Source organism: Anopheles coluzzii, chromosome 3 (genome assembly GCF_943734685.1).
Source record: "Anopheles coluzzii chromosome 3, AcolN3, whole genome shotgun sequence".
NCBI lineage: Eukaryota > Metazoa > Arthropoda > Insecta > Diptera > Culicidae > Anopheles > Anopheles coluzzii.
The window spans coordinates 31,884,766-31,902,968 of record NC_064671.1 but is presented as its reverse complement, the minus strand read 5'-3'; the positions used below and the strand labels follow the sequence as shown (position 1 = coordinate 31,902,968).

Below are 18,203 nucleotides of genomic sequence, written 5' to 3'. Positions count from 1 at the left end.
GCGGCGGTGTATCTCCTGCCGCGCTTGCGCTCTTTTGCTATTTCAAATCTCCTTCCCAAAAGACACAACATCGGCCGACGAAATGGTCGCGATCGCAATCTTTGCCCTGCTGCTTGGGCGCGTAAAGTTGAACCGGATTTTAAGTACCTTGTTAGCTGTCTACTAACTGTCTCGCGGAGGCTACTGACACCTTGTGCTGCTTCTCCGACGTTCACCTCAGAAGCGCACCCCTGCTGGGATTCACGACTTAGTTTTTTGGAGATCGTCTCGTCCAAAGCAGGCTCATTCTTCTTCAAGTCAAATAGCAGCGTGAGCGAGTGGATGCACCAGTGGAATGCACCGGGGAAAATAATTCAATTTACCGCGCCGCCCGGGGAAAGCCTGACCATGCCAGAAAAGAAGGGAAATGTGTGAAGCATCGGGTCATTTAGGTCAAAGAGGTTGACACGTGGGCTTCACGGGAGCGCAGTGTTGGTAGAGATGTTTAACAAAATAATCTTCTTTCGCTCCGGACGGCAGCCAGTGACGAAAAGCGGGAAATCTGACAGAAAACCCGTGCTTCCCGAACGCAAACACGCGCAGTCCGTTACGGTTGGCAGATCTGTGTGTAGATCTTGTAGAAGATGGAAGGTTTTCTTCCTTTTTTTCGGGGGAAACTAAATTAGTTTACAGCGTGATAATGCCGCCTGCGGCGGTGGTTGAAAGTTGATCGGATAAGCGGTACAGATCGTGCGTCTTAATAAGGTTAGTTTGTCCGCTTTTCGATCGTCTTGTGCTCTGTTGTTGCCGCCACCGTGGTGGATGGGCCTTGGGGAACGGTACGGATGTTAAGAAGGAAATATACTTTCACCAGGTTCCTGGTTATATTGGCGTGGGAAAATTCAAATGTAGCAAAGAGTACGTACCCAATATGGCTTTTGTAAGGCATTAATTTGGTCGGTTTTTTATGCATGAATTTTAAATGGTCTCTGAGTTGTACAGAAGAGGTTACCATATCAAATGCTCAATGCAATTCAATGACACTCCGAAATAAAGCATGAATAATTGGCTCTCCTTTCTTCTTGCTGGTTATTATTCGGCTCTACTATGCTACGTATTACATCATTAAGCATTAGTCCCAAAACGGGACTGGCACGGGATATAAATAACGCTACCGACTGTCTCGTTGTCCCACTGATGATCGTGTACCGGCGTAAGATATTCCCCCAACTCCATTGCAGCACTGCATCGCCCCCTATTTCACCTGTTTTATGCGTGTTCGTGAAGCGGTAAAGTCCGGTGATCCGGTGCCCTTTTTCGTATGTTTCGAGCCATTACTCTCTGTCAAATGGCGCCGTGATCTTGTCATCGGACGTCTCCACTGGAACACACGCGGTTACGGTTCCGGCTAGTTGTTTGTGGTCCATCTCGCTTCATAAAGCTTGGGATTGAGGAGTTGGCTGGCAGAAACCGTATTTACTCATCCGCCTCACCTCTGGACATTGCAAACGCGTCCCAGCTTCCGGAAAAGTCCAAACAAACGATGGCATCATCTACCCAGCAACTGTGCACTGTGCACCACCGTGATCTACACAATCGACCATTCCCCGACGCAACGAACTAATGGATGTTCAGCAGTTTGTTTGGGCTTCTGGAAACGCCTTTGCTGCTGCTGCTGCACTGCCTCAGGGGGATGCTGTTTCTGCCGCTGCACCCTTAGCAAACTGTGCGGAGGATGATTGCTGCATCGTCAAAAATGCATCGCTCGAGTCCGTAGGAAGCGCTCTTGACGCGGGCGCGTTGTGTTTATGTCTACGATCACGCCGCGGAAACTGTGTTGCGCATTGAATGGAAAAGAAGAATCAGTGATGGGCACGGCAACGCCGGTGCTCTACCATATTATATCCCAGAAAAAAGAGGCACAACATCATCCAATGATTCAAGATGACTTTAGGATTCGGTACCGTTTGGATTTTGCTCTTTCGATGCGACAAACAAGAAAGATACTCGAAGAAGGTTCATCAAGACGGCGATTGCCTTGAAGCTCTGAAGGGAAGCATATTCGAAGCATGCCTTTCCCCCTTTAGTCGAGGAAGATCTCTTCACTCGTTTCGTTTGCGGAGATCGCACTCAAGGTGAATGATCGATAAGCTATATCAGATCGCGGCTTGTCTTCTATTTTCACCGCGATTAGAAATTCCCAATCCTCAGGACATGGGTCGAAGGCAGCAACAATTTGCAATGTATCTTTAATAGCAGGCATTGAATTGACCTCCTGCCGGATCCGAACAATGGCACACAATTAATTGAATAGTAACAATAAACACACCATATCAGATCCATTCTCTTTCGTCACTATCAAGATCAAGCGGGTTGAGCGTTGAAGTTGAGCACGGTAAAAGAAGCTTAAGAATCGTCAAATCATCAATCGATTGGCAGTAATCTCTGAAGAGGAGTGGGAGCACCAGCACGACTTTGTTGCACCGAACTCGTGGCGACTGCGGCCGAAGGTGCGAAGAAGGTGTGTGGGCATTTATGCAACGGTTCGTCGTGCTGCGGTGTACCGCGATTCCTCCAAATTAGCTAATCACGAACAAAGCCCGGTAATAAAATGTTGAACAAACGCTTGTCAGGGAAGGGAAAGAGAAATAACTTACCGTGCTAGTGAAAATGCACTTTTCCTCACCTTTTGCGGCACTGAGGTGATGAGTAAGCGGGTTTAGGCATTTATTTTCATGCGTTCATTGACACTGGAAGAAGGGAACTGTAAAAGCAAATCCCTTTACGGGCAAAATAATTTTACATAAAACGCTGAATAATTCACTTTTGTAATGCGGATTGCATACACCTTTACAGTTGTGCATCACAATAAAAATATGTGTCATCATAATCTTATGAGTGTTTGCAATAGCTAAAGAATAGATCATTCCAGAACATGACTATCATTCGCCAGTGATGGCTCGTGCTGCTCGCCCAGACTTCGTGAGTTGCGCATTAAAAAACGAGTGAAAGTGTGGTGGCATTTTCTGTTGCGCGGTGGTGCGGTGCTGATGCCGCCCACATTAGTTAAGGTCTCGCTAAAGATTGCTCTTCACTGGGCTTTGTTTGTTTGGCTCGTGATACAATAGCAGTGTAGCACCACTAACGAGCTTCCGAGAGCGTGACTGAATTGTTAACGGCGAAGGCCAGTTCCGATTGTGCTCCTTCTTTCTTTTTTTTTTAATGTCAATCCGGAAGCTAATTTGAGGAAATTCTTTCAAATGATTTATCAAACGAGACGAGAGTTAAGGAAGAACAATTGGAACAAAAATTGTATCATAGTTTGCGGCATGCCGGGAGCGTAAAACCACAAACCACCACACCTAAACAAATCAACCGAGCAGATATTTCAAACCAAGCTTTGCGCAACCTCCAAATACAATGAGTAACTGAGTCTCGTTTGAGTTCAGTTTGGCAATGAGAATAAGATGAGATTGTGTGTGCATAGTTGCTGCCCTTACCATTGAACGGCGGCACGATGGAAATCGATCGTTTTGCTCAGCTCTCCTCACGCCACACCGAAGGCTTCTCGTGATCTTTGGCACATTATTGATTGGCAATAATCGGTATAGATCGTTTACAACAGAAAAACGCTCGGGCACGAATCCCCGTAGCCTGGGTTCAATCTAGAACTTTTTGCGCACCCTCCCAGCAAAACAGAATCCCCATTGCCAGCAACACGGTGGTATCGCACGACAAATTGCAACAACATTTTCCTTTGTGTATATGTTGATGTCTCGGTGGAAGTGGCAAAGATTTACGTTATTCTTGCTGTTGTTTAACGATGCAGATTGGTTGAATCTGCAGCAAAATGTCAGAATAATTAGCCTCGAGGAGGAGCGGTACTCCTGTCAGTAGGTTGGCTCTGGTATCGGGCTGCAAGGGTACGTCAGCACCACCGTCAGCAACGGGAAACGTTTCGAAACCTATCCAAACCCTATGCACTACACAGGCTACAGCAGGCCACTTTAATAAAGTCCTTGAGCGCTCGCTTGGCCAAATCAAAAAGCATCAAGAAGTGCAGCTGCAGCGATCGCGCTCTGTGCAGGCGATTTGAAGCGGCAAGGGGATTGTTGTAACCTTCGAAGCAGTATGTTTGGTTTCGAATGACACGTACCACCAGCGGGTTTTGTGCAACACACACTATATCGCAGAATAAGCGACGGGAGAGGGGAAGAAGCAATAACAAATAATAATTACAATGCAGCAGCATAACGCAAAAGCTCCCTTCATTTGTCTCTATGCTCGAACTCGACTCATTCATTGGGTTTTAAAATACGCCCGGCGTTGGTTTGTTTGGCGTTGACCTGAAGGTGTGTTTTTAATACCACAGTGGTACCCCGTTAGTATATCGCAAAACTGCAAACGTCAGCTCTAACATGCAATTAACAAAACACTTAATATTGAGATTGCGATGCGTCATGCGGTCGTCCGGGGGTATTATTGAACGCGCGTGTTTGTGTGCGAGCAATAAAAGAACGAGAGATTTTGTGGCATAATTTACTTCTCTAGTTTGCAGGGAAAATGCATGCCGTGAACCATCATTTCCGCTTTCCTCTCAGTATCTGCAGCATAAATAAAGCAATGTTCCGTTTGGATAAATCACGTATCGTCCCGTGGGAGATTGCAGGAAAGCAATCTAAATTGAGGCATGCGACGCGCGGATTGCACAAGAGATGCATGTGCACCGCGTGAGAAGAAGGGGTCTCTACGCTGTTGCTCAGGCTCTGCTGTTTGAAAACGATGACAAATCTTTTCCGCCCAAATACCCGAGGTGTGTGCCATGTCCTGCGCCTTCGAAGCACACTTAAAGACGGGACAGGGTCATAAATCTATTTCTCTAGTATTCCTTTTCTTCACCACAAACACACACCTTGAAAAGGGGTGTGTGTGTGGATGGGCTAAGTGGCGAGGGAAAGTGTCATCTTTTACCGGCTTTTTGAAACCGATTATTTGCTTTAAGGGCGATAGAAAATAAAACAGCATGAAGAGAGAGAGAAAGAGTGTGTGTGTGTGTGTGCATGGATAGAAGATTAATGTTCGATGACACTCAATTATGTCGGGTAGGTATGCTCTTCTTCATGGGTATATTACTCTCTCCAAGCCACAAAAGGCACAGGCAGTGCAGATGAAGACGTCTCGCGCGTTTGAATGAAGGTGTTAATGGAACTTTCGAACCGTTTTGTCAAATGCACTTTTTGGTGTGTTCGTGTCGGGTGTCGGGCATATGCAAACGGTTGGCGCGTGGTTGCGAGGTGGTAAAATGATTGAAAGCCGTTTAAAAAGGGTTCAAGCGGCAACCTAATCCTCTGCGGGGTGTTTTGTTTCTTTTTTTTCTCTCGCTGTGTGCTGTGAGTGATGACAGAAAGTGGCAAACTGGAAAATGCAGGGAACGCACGATGATCAGGATTCGACCGCGTGCGAGCCGATCCATTCATCATCGTGCTCATAAATGGTTTGGCAACGTTCGTTCCGGGGCCTCACACGTCATCCCTATTGTACGCTCGGAACCACTAACGACAGGGAATTAGCTTTACAAATTGTAATTTCTTGCCATCGCGCCCGGCGAACAATGCGGCAACACTTTGCGCCACATTATAATTAAGACTTAAGAAGGCGGTTAACCCACAAACACACAAGCATTTGGGACCCTGGGTCTTAGCTTCAGTATCCGCAGTATCTGCAAGAATGTTGTAGAAAATTGTACGCTTTTCCTCCACTCTCACATTGCCATCGGGAGTTCAAGAATGCAACCACTCCGGCGAAGCGAATGCAACTTTTTTTTTGCGTTCAAAAGGCCCCTGAAACCATCTCCGATGCGTTTTAAAACACGATCATAAAAATAGATGATTCACACTCATCGTGAGGATCATGTCGGGGCGTGTTTGTGCGACGGCGAGAGGTCTATAAATTGTACGTTACCCAGAGTCAGCACACGGTTTGTGACCTGTGTGCAACCCAACCCCCCGTGGATCATTAGCCTCGACGAGAGATGGGTATGGGTGCATCGGGACACGAGGGAGGAGAAAATGCTTGAGCAAACTATTCCACCGTACCGGTTGAAAGTTTGTTTTTTTTTGTGCATTCCGATCCTGATCTTCAATCTCTTCACTCGGGGTCCTCTCGGGGTGGGTGAATCATAGCAGCAGCAGCAGCATTACCAGCAGTTACGGAGTAAGGCGTTGCGGCTAATGCCGATAAAGAAACCGATAGCCCTTGGGCAAAAATTAGAGATACAACGAGAGAGAGAGAGGGAGAGAGCGCAAACCAATTATGCAAATGCTTTTCTTCGAGATAAGATAAACAAACACAGCAAAACCGTTGGGTGGAACTGTACAGACAGACACACACAGCATTGCACAGCACCCCAGTGCAACTGACGTCACGTGGAGTGCGATGTGATAGTTTCTTTCACTTCTTCAAGGGTTCCATTTCCTACTCGTAGTTGTGTGTGGCTGGTTGGCTGATGTTGTTGTTACTACTTTCGCCTACGATGTGATTATTTTTCCAAAAAAGAAAAAAACCCTTCTTTTGCATGAGTATACAATCATCATTGCGCTTGTTCGAGTGTGTTAAGGGTTTGGGCCCATTCATTCCAAAACTTGCACCTCAGTACGGATTTTGGGTGCTTCGGCGAGACAGACCTTCAGACATTCTGTGCGTTGGCAAATTCGGAGCGCGACACCTATCGCTGACGCTGACCGACTCGCTGAAGCGTAAGAGAACTTCTTCCTTTAGATTAAGAAGGTAAAAAAACGCGGAAACCATAACAGTTTGTCCGTGAAAATCCAAAAATAAACGGTGTTCGCGCGCGCGGTGGGCAAGTCTTCCAAAGCCGGCGGAGGTTTGTGACCCATTCGTTAGATGCGCTAGAAATTAAAAAAAAAAGGCAAAACGTGTGCTCCGTGTGTGTTGTCCGCGTTCTCAGCACGATCGATGAAGCGCTCACCGTTGACGGGGAAGTGTGTGGAATTTGTAGTATCGTTTCAAACTTTTTTTCGGATTTCAACCAGAAGAACACGACGTGGACGTGTGTGGTGTGTAGTAAACCTGCTGCGCAGTGCTAATTTATAGTGTGTTTATGCTATATAGGCCCATGTGAAATGTGGTGTGATTTAGTAGCAGGGGCACACAGGGCTTTTGCGATCGATCTCCAACTGTGAAGAAAGTAGAGTGCTCAGAGAGAAGGAGTAGGAGTATAATATTTCGGAGAGTGTTGTTTAAGGTTTTAGGCGGAGATTTTCGCAACTAAAGCCCTCCTCAGCCATCACTAATCTTATGCTGACGATGGAACAGAACGGTGGCGGCCGAACTGCAGCAGTTCGTCGTCGATCGGCATCGCGGGTGTTCGAGCAGCTCAATGTAAGTGTTTGTTTGTTTACCAACCATCTGGATCAGGTTCTGGGGTTTCGCCTGGCCCACACGATCATGCAGGAATGTGGGTGCGTGCGGATCACCACCCAACCTTAGCAGTCAAAGTCGCACATTTTGGTAAAATAGTTCCGAAGAACGTCGAAGGTTTAGTTTTGTTGGACGAACAGTTGACAGAGTCGTCTAGACATGCACTTCATCTACACCCTAGAGAGATTATATATCAGCACACATCTACGGTCGTTCGGTCGTAAAATTCGTATTGCGTCCTCGCACATTCCTGCAGACGCTTAATGTTTGCCGTGGGAAGAACGTCGCGGTGTTTCGTCATTTCAAAATATTTTTTGTGGGTTTATAAAAGAAAAGGAAAAACACAACAAGATAGCGCGCTCTGAATTGTTGAGGAGTAAAGCATTATGCGATCGCCACCAATAAGATCTCCAAGATAAGTGTCTTGAACTGTGCGAGATCATAGCTCGCAGCTGAGAAACAACAAAAAACCTCTGACTAATTCAGATGAAAACTCTAAACCAAATGTTTTTTTTCCGGGTTAAGTAATCGGTCCAGTTTCGGGTTCGTCCAAATGGTTTCGATACGTTCACACTGCTGCAGATGAACGACGGTGTGGTAAAAACTAACAAAAGGGAAGGACGTCTGACGCGTTTTCCTGGCGCTTCTTTTGTTTTTCCCTGTCCCTGTCTTTTGAAGTGAGACTGAGGGCGGAAAAGAAATAAATCACACCTGTCAAAAAGCCATCATCCAGCGCTTCTTCGCTCGTTAGCGTTCCCCGCCGAGGCGCGCACCGGCCGAGCGAAAAGTTTATGTATCTTTGATCATTACCAGCTCGCGCGCGAGCGAGCTCCATAAGCACATCATCGGTTTCATAAGAAGAAAATGATTGCTTTGGTTGTGTTTTTGGTACTTCTTTCTCTTACCTTTTTTGTGATCTTCAAACGCTCATAAGTCTCTTACGCCCCAAACGACAAAAGAAAGCAACAAGGTCGCAAAAAGTGAGAAAAGTTTGCCATTTCTCCATGCTTATGTGCGCGTGACCGATTTAATGCGAGCAACTTGAAAGCAGTACTAAAATCTCATTAATGTTCGCCAATTCATCCGAAAGTGCGTCGTCGTCTGCGAATCAAAAAATCCAGTGACCGGTAGAGTGACGATGCAAAATAAAAAGCATCGCCAAAGTGCCGCAGGCGCACCCGCCACCATCATCCTGTGCGGATCTAATTTCAAGTTGAACTAGCAGCACGCTGCGAGCAGCAGCAGGGAGCGCCGAAACTAACCCAGTTTTCGCTCGGCCACGCTGTGGTAGAGTCGATGCTAATTTATGACCCCACGCTTTTGGCCTATCTCACACCTGCCACCCAATTTCTCCCCAGTTTTTTTTTTTTTTGTTTGGGTGGTCCCCGTCCCAGTGGTCTTGTTGTTGCTCCTCGCCATAAGTAAGTAGAGCCAACGTGTGCATGATATTGTGGCCGCAGGGGGTTGCTTTGTTTTCTCTTCTTCTTCTTCGTCTTCTACCGGTCAACCTGTGGTGAAAGAGGTCCAATTAGTGGCGGTTCTTCGGGTTCTCAAGGGGCGTGCAATTAGTGAATTTATTGATGGGAAATGAGCGAGCGAGTGAGTGAGTGATTGAACCGAACAACTGCGAGCGCACACAACAAGGTTACTTTCACTTCTCTCCGGGAGCGTCGGGTCGGGAGCGTGTGTGCGACAGTTTGGAACAGACGTTTTACGACCTCGCGTTCCTTTCTAATCATTGTCCTTAATCAGCGGTTAATGCAGCGGTTGTAAAAATTAGCGATGTTGAAGATATTTGTATGCTAGCGAACGGTATGAGTATTTATTTGTCCGCACTTCCTGCTCTAGCATCTTCAGTTCAGATGCCAGAGCTGTGTGATCGCACCAAACATTCCAATTGGAGCCAGTGAGTCGACGCATATGTAAACTCTTTCGAAACTGTTCCAAGGTTGCGTTCTAATTCGATTCCGATCGAGTACGATACACCCGGAAAAAGAAGAAACGGTTACGAGCGCGAACGATCGTTTCTAAGGCGCTTATAAATCGTTTTACCACTCCGCTGCCATTGTCCGTGCGATTTTCAGGCCTTCTCATGCGACCCCCTTCTCCGTCAAAAAAGGAGGTTCCGGAGTACCGAAAAATTGCCGAAAATGATAGCCTTTGTGTGGTGAGCAGCGGCAGCGGGTTCCATTAACCGATTGATGGCGGCTTCCAAACCGCACCCAGGCCCGAAAACGGCGGCGTGTTTACATCGATTCGTTTTCTTTCATCAAGGTTACAAGCAGCACTCGCCCGCACTACATCATTCGGAATGAAGGTGTGTCGTTGTGATGTGCCGGCCTTAGTGGTCCCAGTGGCAAACGGAACCTGATTTACATAATTTTACAGTTTACAATACATAGGAAAAACACGATCAGCGGGCCCCATTGTCGGTGTCCGCGCATATGGGCGCATTCAAAAGGGGTTTGGTCCCGCCGCCCTGTTAGTGATGACAGGTAACGATGCTTCTTTTGACGCCTGCAAGCGAATCATCGATCCCAGCGCGATGGCTTTTCAGCATGGATCGATAGTAATTTACGATATTGTCGCTTAGATAAGCGCTAATGGGTAAACACACACACACACATACACGGGTCCAATGGGGCATGTAACTGCTGTTGCGTTGTTTGATACGCAAGCGCACCCTCATCCATACTGCAGTACCGCCAGATTGGAGACGGGCAAAACAGCAATCAGCCACACGATAGCAGCTTATCAGGCCCCACGAAGCTGCAAAATCGATTACAGCTTTGGGTCCTCAAAGGGCGCTTTTTAATGCCCACTAATCGCAAGCCGACGGAGTATTGTGCGCAGCACTAACACACTACCAATACGACAACACACACTAATGTGTACGTTCTTCCTCTTATCCACTTGCAGGAAATTTATCGCGAAATCAAATCGAACTCCCGGGCAGTAGCAGCTTGCATTCGTAGCTACGAACGTGACCGAAAGTCTGCCTCGTCCGCATCCGGCAAGGGTTCCCTGACGCCGGACGTCGAAGCATCGCTCGGTGGCGGCAGCAGCAGCAACAGCACCAGTGGCCATAATAATAATAATAGTAATAGTAGCGTAGCACCGACCGCTGACGGCAAGGGCAAGGAGAACGGTGGAGGAGGCGTGAAAGGATTAGAACGGCGCTACCATCTGCTCTACCTGAAAGCGTTCGAGATACAGTGCCTTTTGGAGGGTTTGTTGGACAGCAAGACTTCGGTAAGTAGCTCAGTAGTGGAGGTGGAAATGGACTGGTGAATTGGTACTTATTCTTTTCACTTTTTACAGAGCTCGGATAACAACGCTAGCCTGTCGGACACGGATGAGGAGCCGGCCAACAAGCTAGCCCGTGTCAGCAGCTCCAGCATCAAATCTCAGGGTTCTAATCACAACGACACATTGAATAATGTAAGTACACGGCACTGACAGAACTCAATCGCAGCTCAGCCATACTAATCACTTTATTTTCTACTTTTTTCTTTGCAGGAAGAATGGGTTAAGGTAAAGAAGCTGTCCAACGCTGGTTTCGATGCCGATTCTGAAGGCAGCGATAGTGAAATTGTACCGAAAATCATTGCCTACAGTGGAGCGACAGTGGGCAGCAGCGCCTACAACAATACTAGCAGCGGCAGCGGCAGCGGCAGCAGCCAGAAGCAGAAGGAGGAAGTTCAGTACCACCCGGGTAGCGGGGGCATTTTAACAAGCAGCAGCGCAGTACCCCCATCATCCTCACCGAGCTCGGGTAATCTTATGATGGAAGCAGACATCAACAACCTATCGACGACGACGACACTTTCCGATGCCACGACACTGACACAGACCAGCAGCACGAACGGAGCCACCGAAGTCGCCGCCCTCGCCGCGACCGTGCTGAAGGAGAACATTCTCAACAACAACAACAACACAACGATCGAGAGCGAAAAGTCACTGCTGATCGGGTCGTGCGATCTGGTCGATGGAGCCGCCCCACTGCTCAGCAGCACCGGACTCGATGTGGTAAACAATAATGCGAGCGTGAACGGAGCAGCAATCGTGCCGAAGGAGCGTCAAACCGGCAAGGGATCCCTGCGCAACGCGAAATCATCCTCCCCGATCGGCGGTTCGTCCGGCAAGCAGAAGCGATCGAAGGTGAGCGACTCATCGAAGTTTAACCGCTCCAATCGCAAGTCGAAGAATTGCGCCACGTTTTACTTCAAACATCTCGACACGGACTCGGAGCTGAACAAGGATTCGAGCGAGCGGACCAAATCGGACGGGTCGTCCTCACCCGGTACATCGTCACCGTCCGCGTCCTCCTCTGAAGGGGACGACGAGTGGGTGTACAACAACGGTGGCGGTGAGGAAGAGGAGGAAGAAGACGACGATGATCTGCTAGCGGTGCGCAAGCGTGCGGAAGCGGCTCGCGAGACCGGCGAAGAGGAGGAGAAGGAAAACAAACCGGCGGACCGAGGTGGTGATAAGCATCAGCGGGAGGAGCTTGCGGTGTCGACCGGTGCCTTAAAGATGACGGCCGGGCGGGAACCGAAGTCGAAGAAGTGTTTGGACTTTTCGCGCGATGCGTCCCAGAAGGGTGGACAGGCGGCGGCGGCGAGTACGCCAAACGGGCGCAGCAATGGTGGAGGAGGACGGTCGCTGATGATGACGTCGATTGGCAGTTTCGGCAAGGGCACGGAGAGTGTCAACGGCGGTACCAAGGGATCGAAGGTATGTGGAAAGGAGGAGCAGGAGGAGAAAGAGGGTTCATTCAACCTGCTATTGGGAGTTTAATTAGCATTTTTTGTGCATTATTGGGAGGTTTTTTTTGTGAGATGGTTGGGAGTCGCGTTGTGCCTGCTGAATGCTTAACATTGTGCAGAACGAAAAGCGTTTACTGTTCGAGTTACTGTTTTGTTGTTGTTTTTGTTGCGTTTGAATGTTAATGAACTTAGTCGTTACACGTTTTCTCGCTTGCGTTTTATCGAAGTCAACTAGTTACAGTTCTTTTTTATTTGTACATTTAAAGCTCATATTCTTTCGCTTCACCGTGTTTTCAAGCCTCAAGCCACTCAAGCCTCGAACGAGCGATTGTAGTAATGTATCGATTTTTCGTTCAAATTGTGCTTACGTGCAGCTGGTCACAAGTGTGTTGTTCTCCATCCTTTTTACCCCATCTCTCATACATCACCGTGCCACATACAACAACAAAAAAAACGCATTTCTACATCTATGTGTGTGCGAGCGTGTTATAGCTGATTGCAATTATTTTCGTTGTTTTTGCATCTCCACGAAATGGAAGACCACCACCAACCAACCACCCCCTCTTACCCGTCGTCTATCGCGCGAACGCGGATGTGTGTTTCGATAATCAACGTCATTAGTGTGTGGCGGCAAAATGTGTGTTAGTTTCGCACAGCGGAGAGACGCAAATGCACATACATATGTGCGTATTGATCGTTTGGAGGTTGCGGCGTCGGTCCCAGGCTGCCCCCGATCTCAGTATGCACGAAGCGCTCGTGGCGACAGCTTTTGCAAAACCACAAGAGAACACAGCCTTTGCCAGCGGCCTTGTGGTGTTGGTGTTTGTGTACCTTTTTTTTTTGGTGTGTGATCGTCTCTTTGTTTTGTTTTGTAAGCGTATCTTATCATTCGCGAGATACGGAGAGAGGTGGCCTTAGATACCTAACAGGGGCGCGCACTGTTCGTGTGGCGTGTGTGTGTTCTTCCGTCACCAAAGTGGTAGTACTTTCGCTCCTAGCTACAGGTTGCAGTTTTGGAAGTGCTTTTCCTTTCGCGCGGCTCGATAAAATCCATATCGCATACATCGCAATCTCCTCGTTCGATGCGCTCTTTCAGCCAGTGAACAGTTTCTTCGTTGCACGTACAAACCAACCAAACAGCACGGAACTCTTCTCACCCCGGTTGAAACAACACATTTTCTCACCAGTTTTCCTCATTTTATTTTCTTGCTTCACGAACGTCCGTGCTCTCTCTCTCGCGCGTGCCTCGCAGTATGCAACCAGCTCGATCCAAAGGTTAGTGCTGCATGCCGAAACGCTGGTGCGTGACGAAATTTTCGCCAAAAACGCGGCTGCAGCTGCGGCGGCGGCGGCCGTGGCCGGTGGCGGCAGCACGCCCAAAACGGTGGTGAAAAATCCGCACTACTATAATCACCATCACCACCATCATCATCACAACTACAGTGCTAACAATAGCAGCAGCAACAACAGCAGCAGCAGCCACCACCACCATCCCGTGCTGCCGGTGGGGCTGATTGCCGTCGAAACGGGGGCGAACCGGCACGGTGCCGCCAGCACCGCGCACAGTCAGCATCACCATCACCATCACCATCACGGTCACGGTCGAAAGGCGGAGAAAGCCATGAGCAATCTGAAGATGAATCTAATCGAGGTAAGTGTGCATGACGCGTTTGCAAGGCCGACGAGGGGCTGGAGCGAGCCCTTCTCTGCTTGGGGATGGTATGTGGCTTCTTGCAGGAAGGGTAACGCCCCGTTGTTAGTTCCATTGACTAACGTCGACGGTCGACGTGCTGTGTGTCGCAACTGGATGCGCTCGTCGAACGCGGGCAGTACCTGAACGTGTTGAACGAAAACCAGCTGATTAAATTGTAAACACTTGTTTTGCTAATGTGCCACTTTCGTTTTTTTTGTTCTTCCCTTTCTCTCCCTCGCTCTCCCGCACAGGAATGGCTTGAAAAGCAACCGCTAGACGCACCGGTGTCGGCGCCACTGCTGCCAGCCTCCGCACCGACGACCGACTGTGAAGCGTCGGGCGAGTACACCGACTCCGATTCGATCGCGCGCGACACGGACAGCTCGGAGGGGCTGGCCAACTCGGTCGCCACCTGCCTGCAGGGCGAGCAGACGCAAACGTCCCAGGAGCTGCTGAACGACGGCACGTCCTACCCGTCCGAGAACTCGAACGATGACGAGGGCGTCGCCACCGATTCGAAAGGCGGAAGCAGCGGCACGGCCGCCACCGCCGCCGGAGGGGCCGTTGGAGCCGGCGGTGTAACGGCCGCCAGCTCGAGCCCTTCGCTCTCGACGTCGGCCGTGCATGGCAGCGGTGGGGCAGGCAGCGTGTCGACGGTAGTGAAGCGTAGACCGCACCGATCCGCCACCGATCGACCGTGGTCGGTGTCGTGCATGTCGCAGCTGAACGCATCGAGCGTGGAAATTAACCAGTACGGCGGCGGCGGTGGAGGTGGTGGTGGGGGCACAAGCGGACCGGACAGTGCCGGTGGCAGTGGCGGTGGTGGCAACGACGACCGCAAGCAGCACAGTGGCAGTGGCGGTGACGTCGGTGCCGGTGGCAGCAATGACAGTGGCAACCGCCGACCGCTGACGGACCACCGCAACTACTCGATCAGCGAGTCGGCACTGAACACGATGGCCCGGGCCGGCAGTGGCTCGTCGATGGTTGGATCCCGCGGCAGCATGAAGCCAACCTCCAGTCAGCAGACCGTCGTGCGCAACGCCGAAAGCAAGGGTTCGCTCAAGAAGCGCAAGCTGCGCCCGCGTCGCAAGGTGAGTTCGTGCTCTCTGTGTGTGAGCTTGTGTCGTGTGTGTGGTGCAATGAAAAAGAAAAAAAAAGGCGAAAAAAACTGTTGCACGTGTCGTGTGCTTGCTTGCAAGGTGAATTAATGGCATTTGCAATTGGCGCTGCTGTGTGGCCGACCGTTCGTCGCTTGATGTTGGACGGTTTTAAATTGGTTTCGGACGAAGTTTTCGGAACACCGGCCACACAACCCGCACGGGCGATTGTTGCCCAATGCACACAACCTCGTGTGTCGAATTGTGGGCGGTTTGCGCTTTCCTGCTGCGGGGAAAATTATTTTATTAGACTATGTTTATAAACGCCAAACTATATTGCACGCGCTAGTAAATTGGTTTGTGGTTGCGGTTGCGATTGAAGGTTGCATCACTTTTGAGTGGAGCGTTTTTTGACGAATCGAATCAAATTCGAGCGGCGCTTGAATGACGTCAAGATATGGGTTTATTGTAATGCATTTCAAGTGGATGTGGTCGTGTAAATTGCATTGAAAACAAAGTCTCGTGCAAAAGTCAATATTAAAATGGAATATTTTGATGGCTCGTTGCCATCATTATTGGTGCTGTGTGCATGATATCATCGACACAGCAAGGCGATGAGACAAAAGTGCAAGTTTGGCATGGTTTTTTTTTATATTTATTGTACTAGGTTCAAACTCTCTTGTGGTTTACTTATCCGACAAACACAGATGCAATGAGGCAGCGCCTGTGTGAAGGTGAGATAAAATGTAAATATTGCGTCGGTGTCGGTGTTTTCTTCGTGCTTCTGATTACCCTCTTGTTGCAGTTTTGCACTGCTGATAAATAAAAAAGAACGTGACGAGAATGTTCCATTCCATATTAACAGTACGCTGTGAAGTTTTACCCCCGGTGTCAGTGCCTGTCAGATAACCGCACAGAGCGCATATGACAGGTAGTTTTGATCCGCGAGTGAAATCAGTTCATTTTACTGTGTGTGTGTCCCATATCTCTTTAAGATAATAATTCCCTACTTTAATACTTTCTTTCTTTTTTGCCCGTTTTTTTTTGTAGAATCGCATTGATGAGTCGGGCTCGGACGAATCGCAACCACCGCACCACAGCTCGTCCACGTTGCATCTGCTGCAGCAGTCGCTGCTCCTACAGTACAACGCGCTCGCCGCCGGCAGCGCGCAACCGCTGCGCGAGATACAACTGTCCGGGACGGGCGGCAGCAACAGCAGTGTGGCGGGCGGTGGCGTTATTGCCACCAGCCGACGGTTGCTAAAGTCGGAATCATTTTCCGGCCGGCTGCGGCTATCCGACGATCTGCTTACGCTGTCCTCCCTGTCCGGCTCTTCCTCGCGCAAGTCGTCCTCGGTGCGGCAAACGACCACGGCGGCAGCAGCCCGTTCGTCGTCCAAGCGTTCGCAGGACAGCGAGGAAGAGTTTGGCGGCGCGATGGCGAAGCCCGAGTTCCGCATCGGCTCACTGACGCGCACCCGGTGCGGCAGTCTCAATCTAGGATCATTAGCGGCGCTCGCTAATTATAATCTAGATGGTGTGGAGAAGGCGGAAACCGACCTGAACGGAACCGGCACGGGCACGGAGGAGATGAGCAGCTTCTCGGAGCAGGCGTGGGACAACTACCAGGAGAAGTACATGTCCGAGCCGTACTCGGAGGACCGGGATACGGATGCGGCCCGCCGGCTGCTCGACTTTGGCGACGACTATCGAAACTTTATCGATTCGCAGTCCGACTGTGCGTCGTCGTCACTGTCGGCGGCCAATATGGATTCGCTGTCGCCGCCACGGTTCCGGCTCAAGTCGGAATCGGCGAACAAGTCGGAGACGAACGCGAACTCGCTCAATCGCCGCAAGCGATTGGACGAGTACCGGATGGATGATCGATATGGTAAGGATCGCTAAGTGGCAGTATTAAACCTTTTTTGCAATGCAATCTAATATGTTTTTTTATTAAATTGAATTTCCCTCGACCAAACAGGCAACAACATGAACTCGTGGTCCAGCAAATCGGGCAGCCCGCCCCAATCGACCAGCAACATCAGTGGACGAAAGAATGGTTCGCTCTCCTTCCTCGAGGGAACGCCACTCGCGCCGATGGCTGAATCGAGCGGCAACAGCAGCGGGTTGAACGGATTGTTGAGCGCTGGAGGCGGTGGCGGCGGCGGCACGACGAGCGGCGTCCGACGCCGTTCGCTACGCTCCGTCGACAAGCACAACTCGTCCGCCGCGTTCGTTCGGTCGCTGTCGCACGAAACGAGCAGCAGCTCGAACAACGAGTTCGACGAGGACATGGAGGCCGAGGTGAAGAAGCTGCTGATCCAGAGCAAGATCCGGTTCGCCAACACCGAGGCGCTGAAGGCCAAGTGCCACCTGCTGAAGCCGGACGACTACGTAAGACTGTTGCTTCTCTATTACTGTGATCTTTGCTTGCGTTACGCATGTGCCCACCGCTGCTGTATCAGCGCTGTTTTGTTGTTGATAGTTTGCGTGTTTTGGGAGGCTGTGTTATGGTAAAACTTGAGCGGGAGATAGCGAATGGGGGAATTGGGATTAGCGGGAAACTCTCTCTACTTAGGTGCATGATGTGAAAAAGGGAAAACTCTTAGTATAATACTTCTTTTTCCGGTACAGGTGTTTTTACGTACGTAGAAATATAAAAGTCCCCCAAAATTAACACATTACCCACTCGCCCGTGTGTGTGTGTTTGTACATAATTTGGAGAAAGTAAGACCCCGTCGAAAATACAATTTTCAATCATTATTTTTCCACTCGAGTTGCGATAGCTTTTCATTTATCCATTTTTTTGTGAGATTCCTCAAATGTCAGGTTAAATTTCCACACACACGTGGAGCACATTACTTTTAATTTCTTTTATTTAGCATATATGAGAGTGTGTGTGTGTCGGTAGTGTTCCGGTAGAAAACAAAAAATCATAACGAAGGAAGAAAACCCAGTGATAGTAAGTTTTGTAAATATTCGTATAATTACGTTACGCTACGTTCACACTTTCTAATTTCGGAAACAAAAGCTGCTTCAATTAATTAGACCATGGAATGGTTCATTAAAAAAAACGAAAACAAAACAAAGCAACAGCAACGCCTAGAAAAGCACCGCGATTCATACTGCTCTACCGCACCTCTCCTGCATGGTGTAGGATATTTCGTGGGCTGGATGGCTCATCCGGTGGAATGTTTAATCTTAGGAATCATCCTAAAACAC

At 49.3% G+C, this 18,203-nt stretch overlaps 1 protein-coding gene across 1 annotated transcript in view; it reads left to right on the top strand.

Moving 5' to 3' along the window:
• Positions 1-18,203, top strand: part of LOC120955716 (klarsicht protein) — a 192,096-nt gene that overhangs the window by 165,224 nt on the left and 8,669 nt on the right. The window contains exons 5-11 of the mRNA XM_040376816.2: positions 10,339-10,671; positions 10,741-10,860; positions 10,939-12,156; positions 13,441-13,839; positions 14,133-14,975; positions 16,032-16,872; positions 16,963-17,375. Of these exons, the coding sequence (XP_040232750.2) occupies positions 10,339-10,671; positions 10,741-10,860; positions 10,939-12,156; positions 13,441-13,839; positions 14,133-14,975; positions 16,032-16,872; positions 16,963-17,375 (4,167 nt within the window). The remainder of the gene's footprint in view (positions 1-10,338; positions 10,672-10,740; positions 10,861-10,938; positions 12,157-13,440; positions 13,840-14,132; positions 14,976-16,031; positions 16,873-16,962; positions 17,376-18,203) is intronic.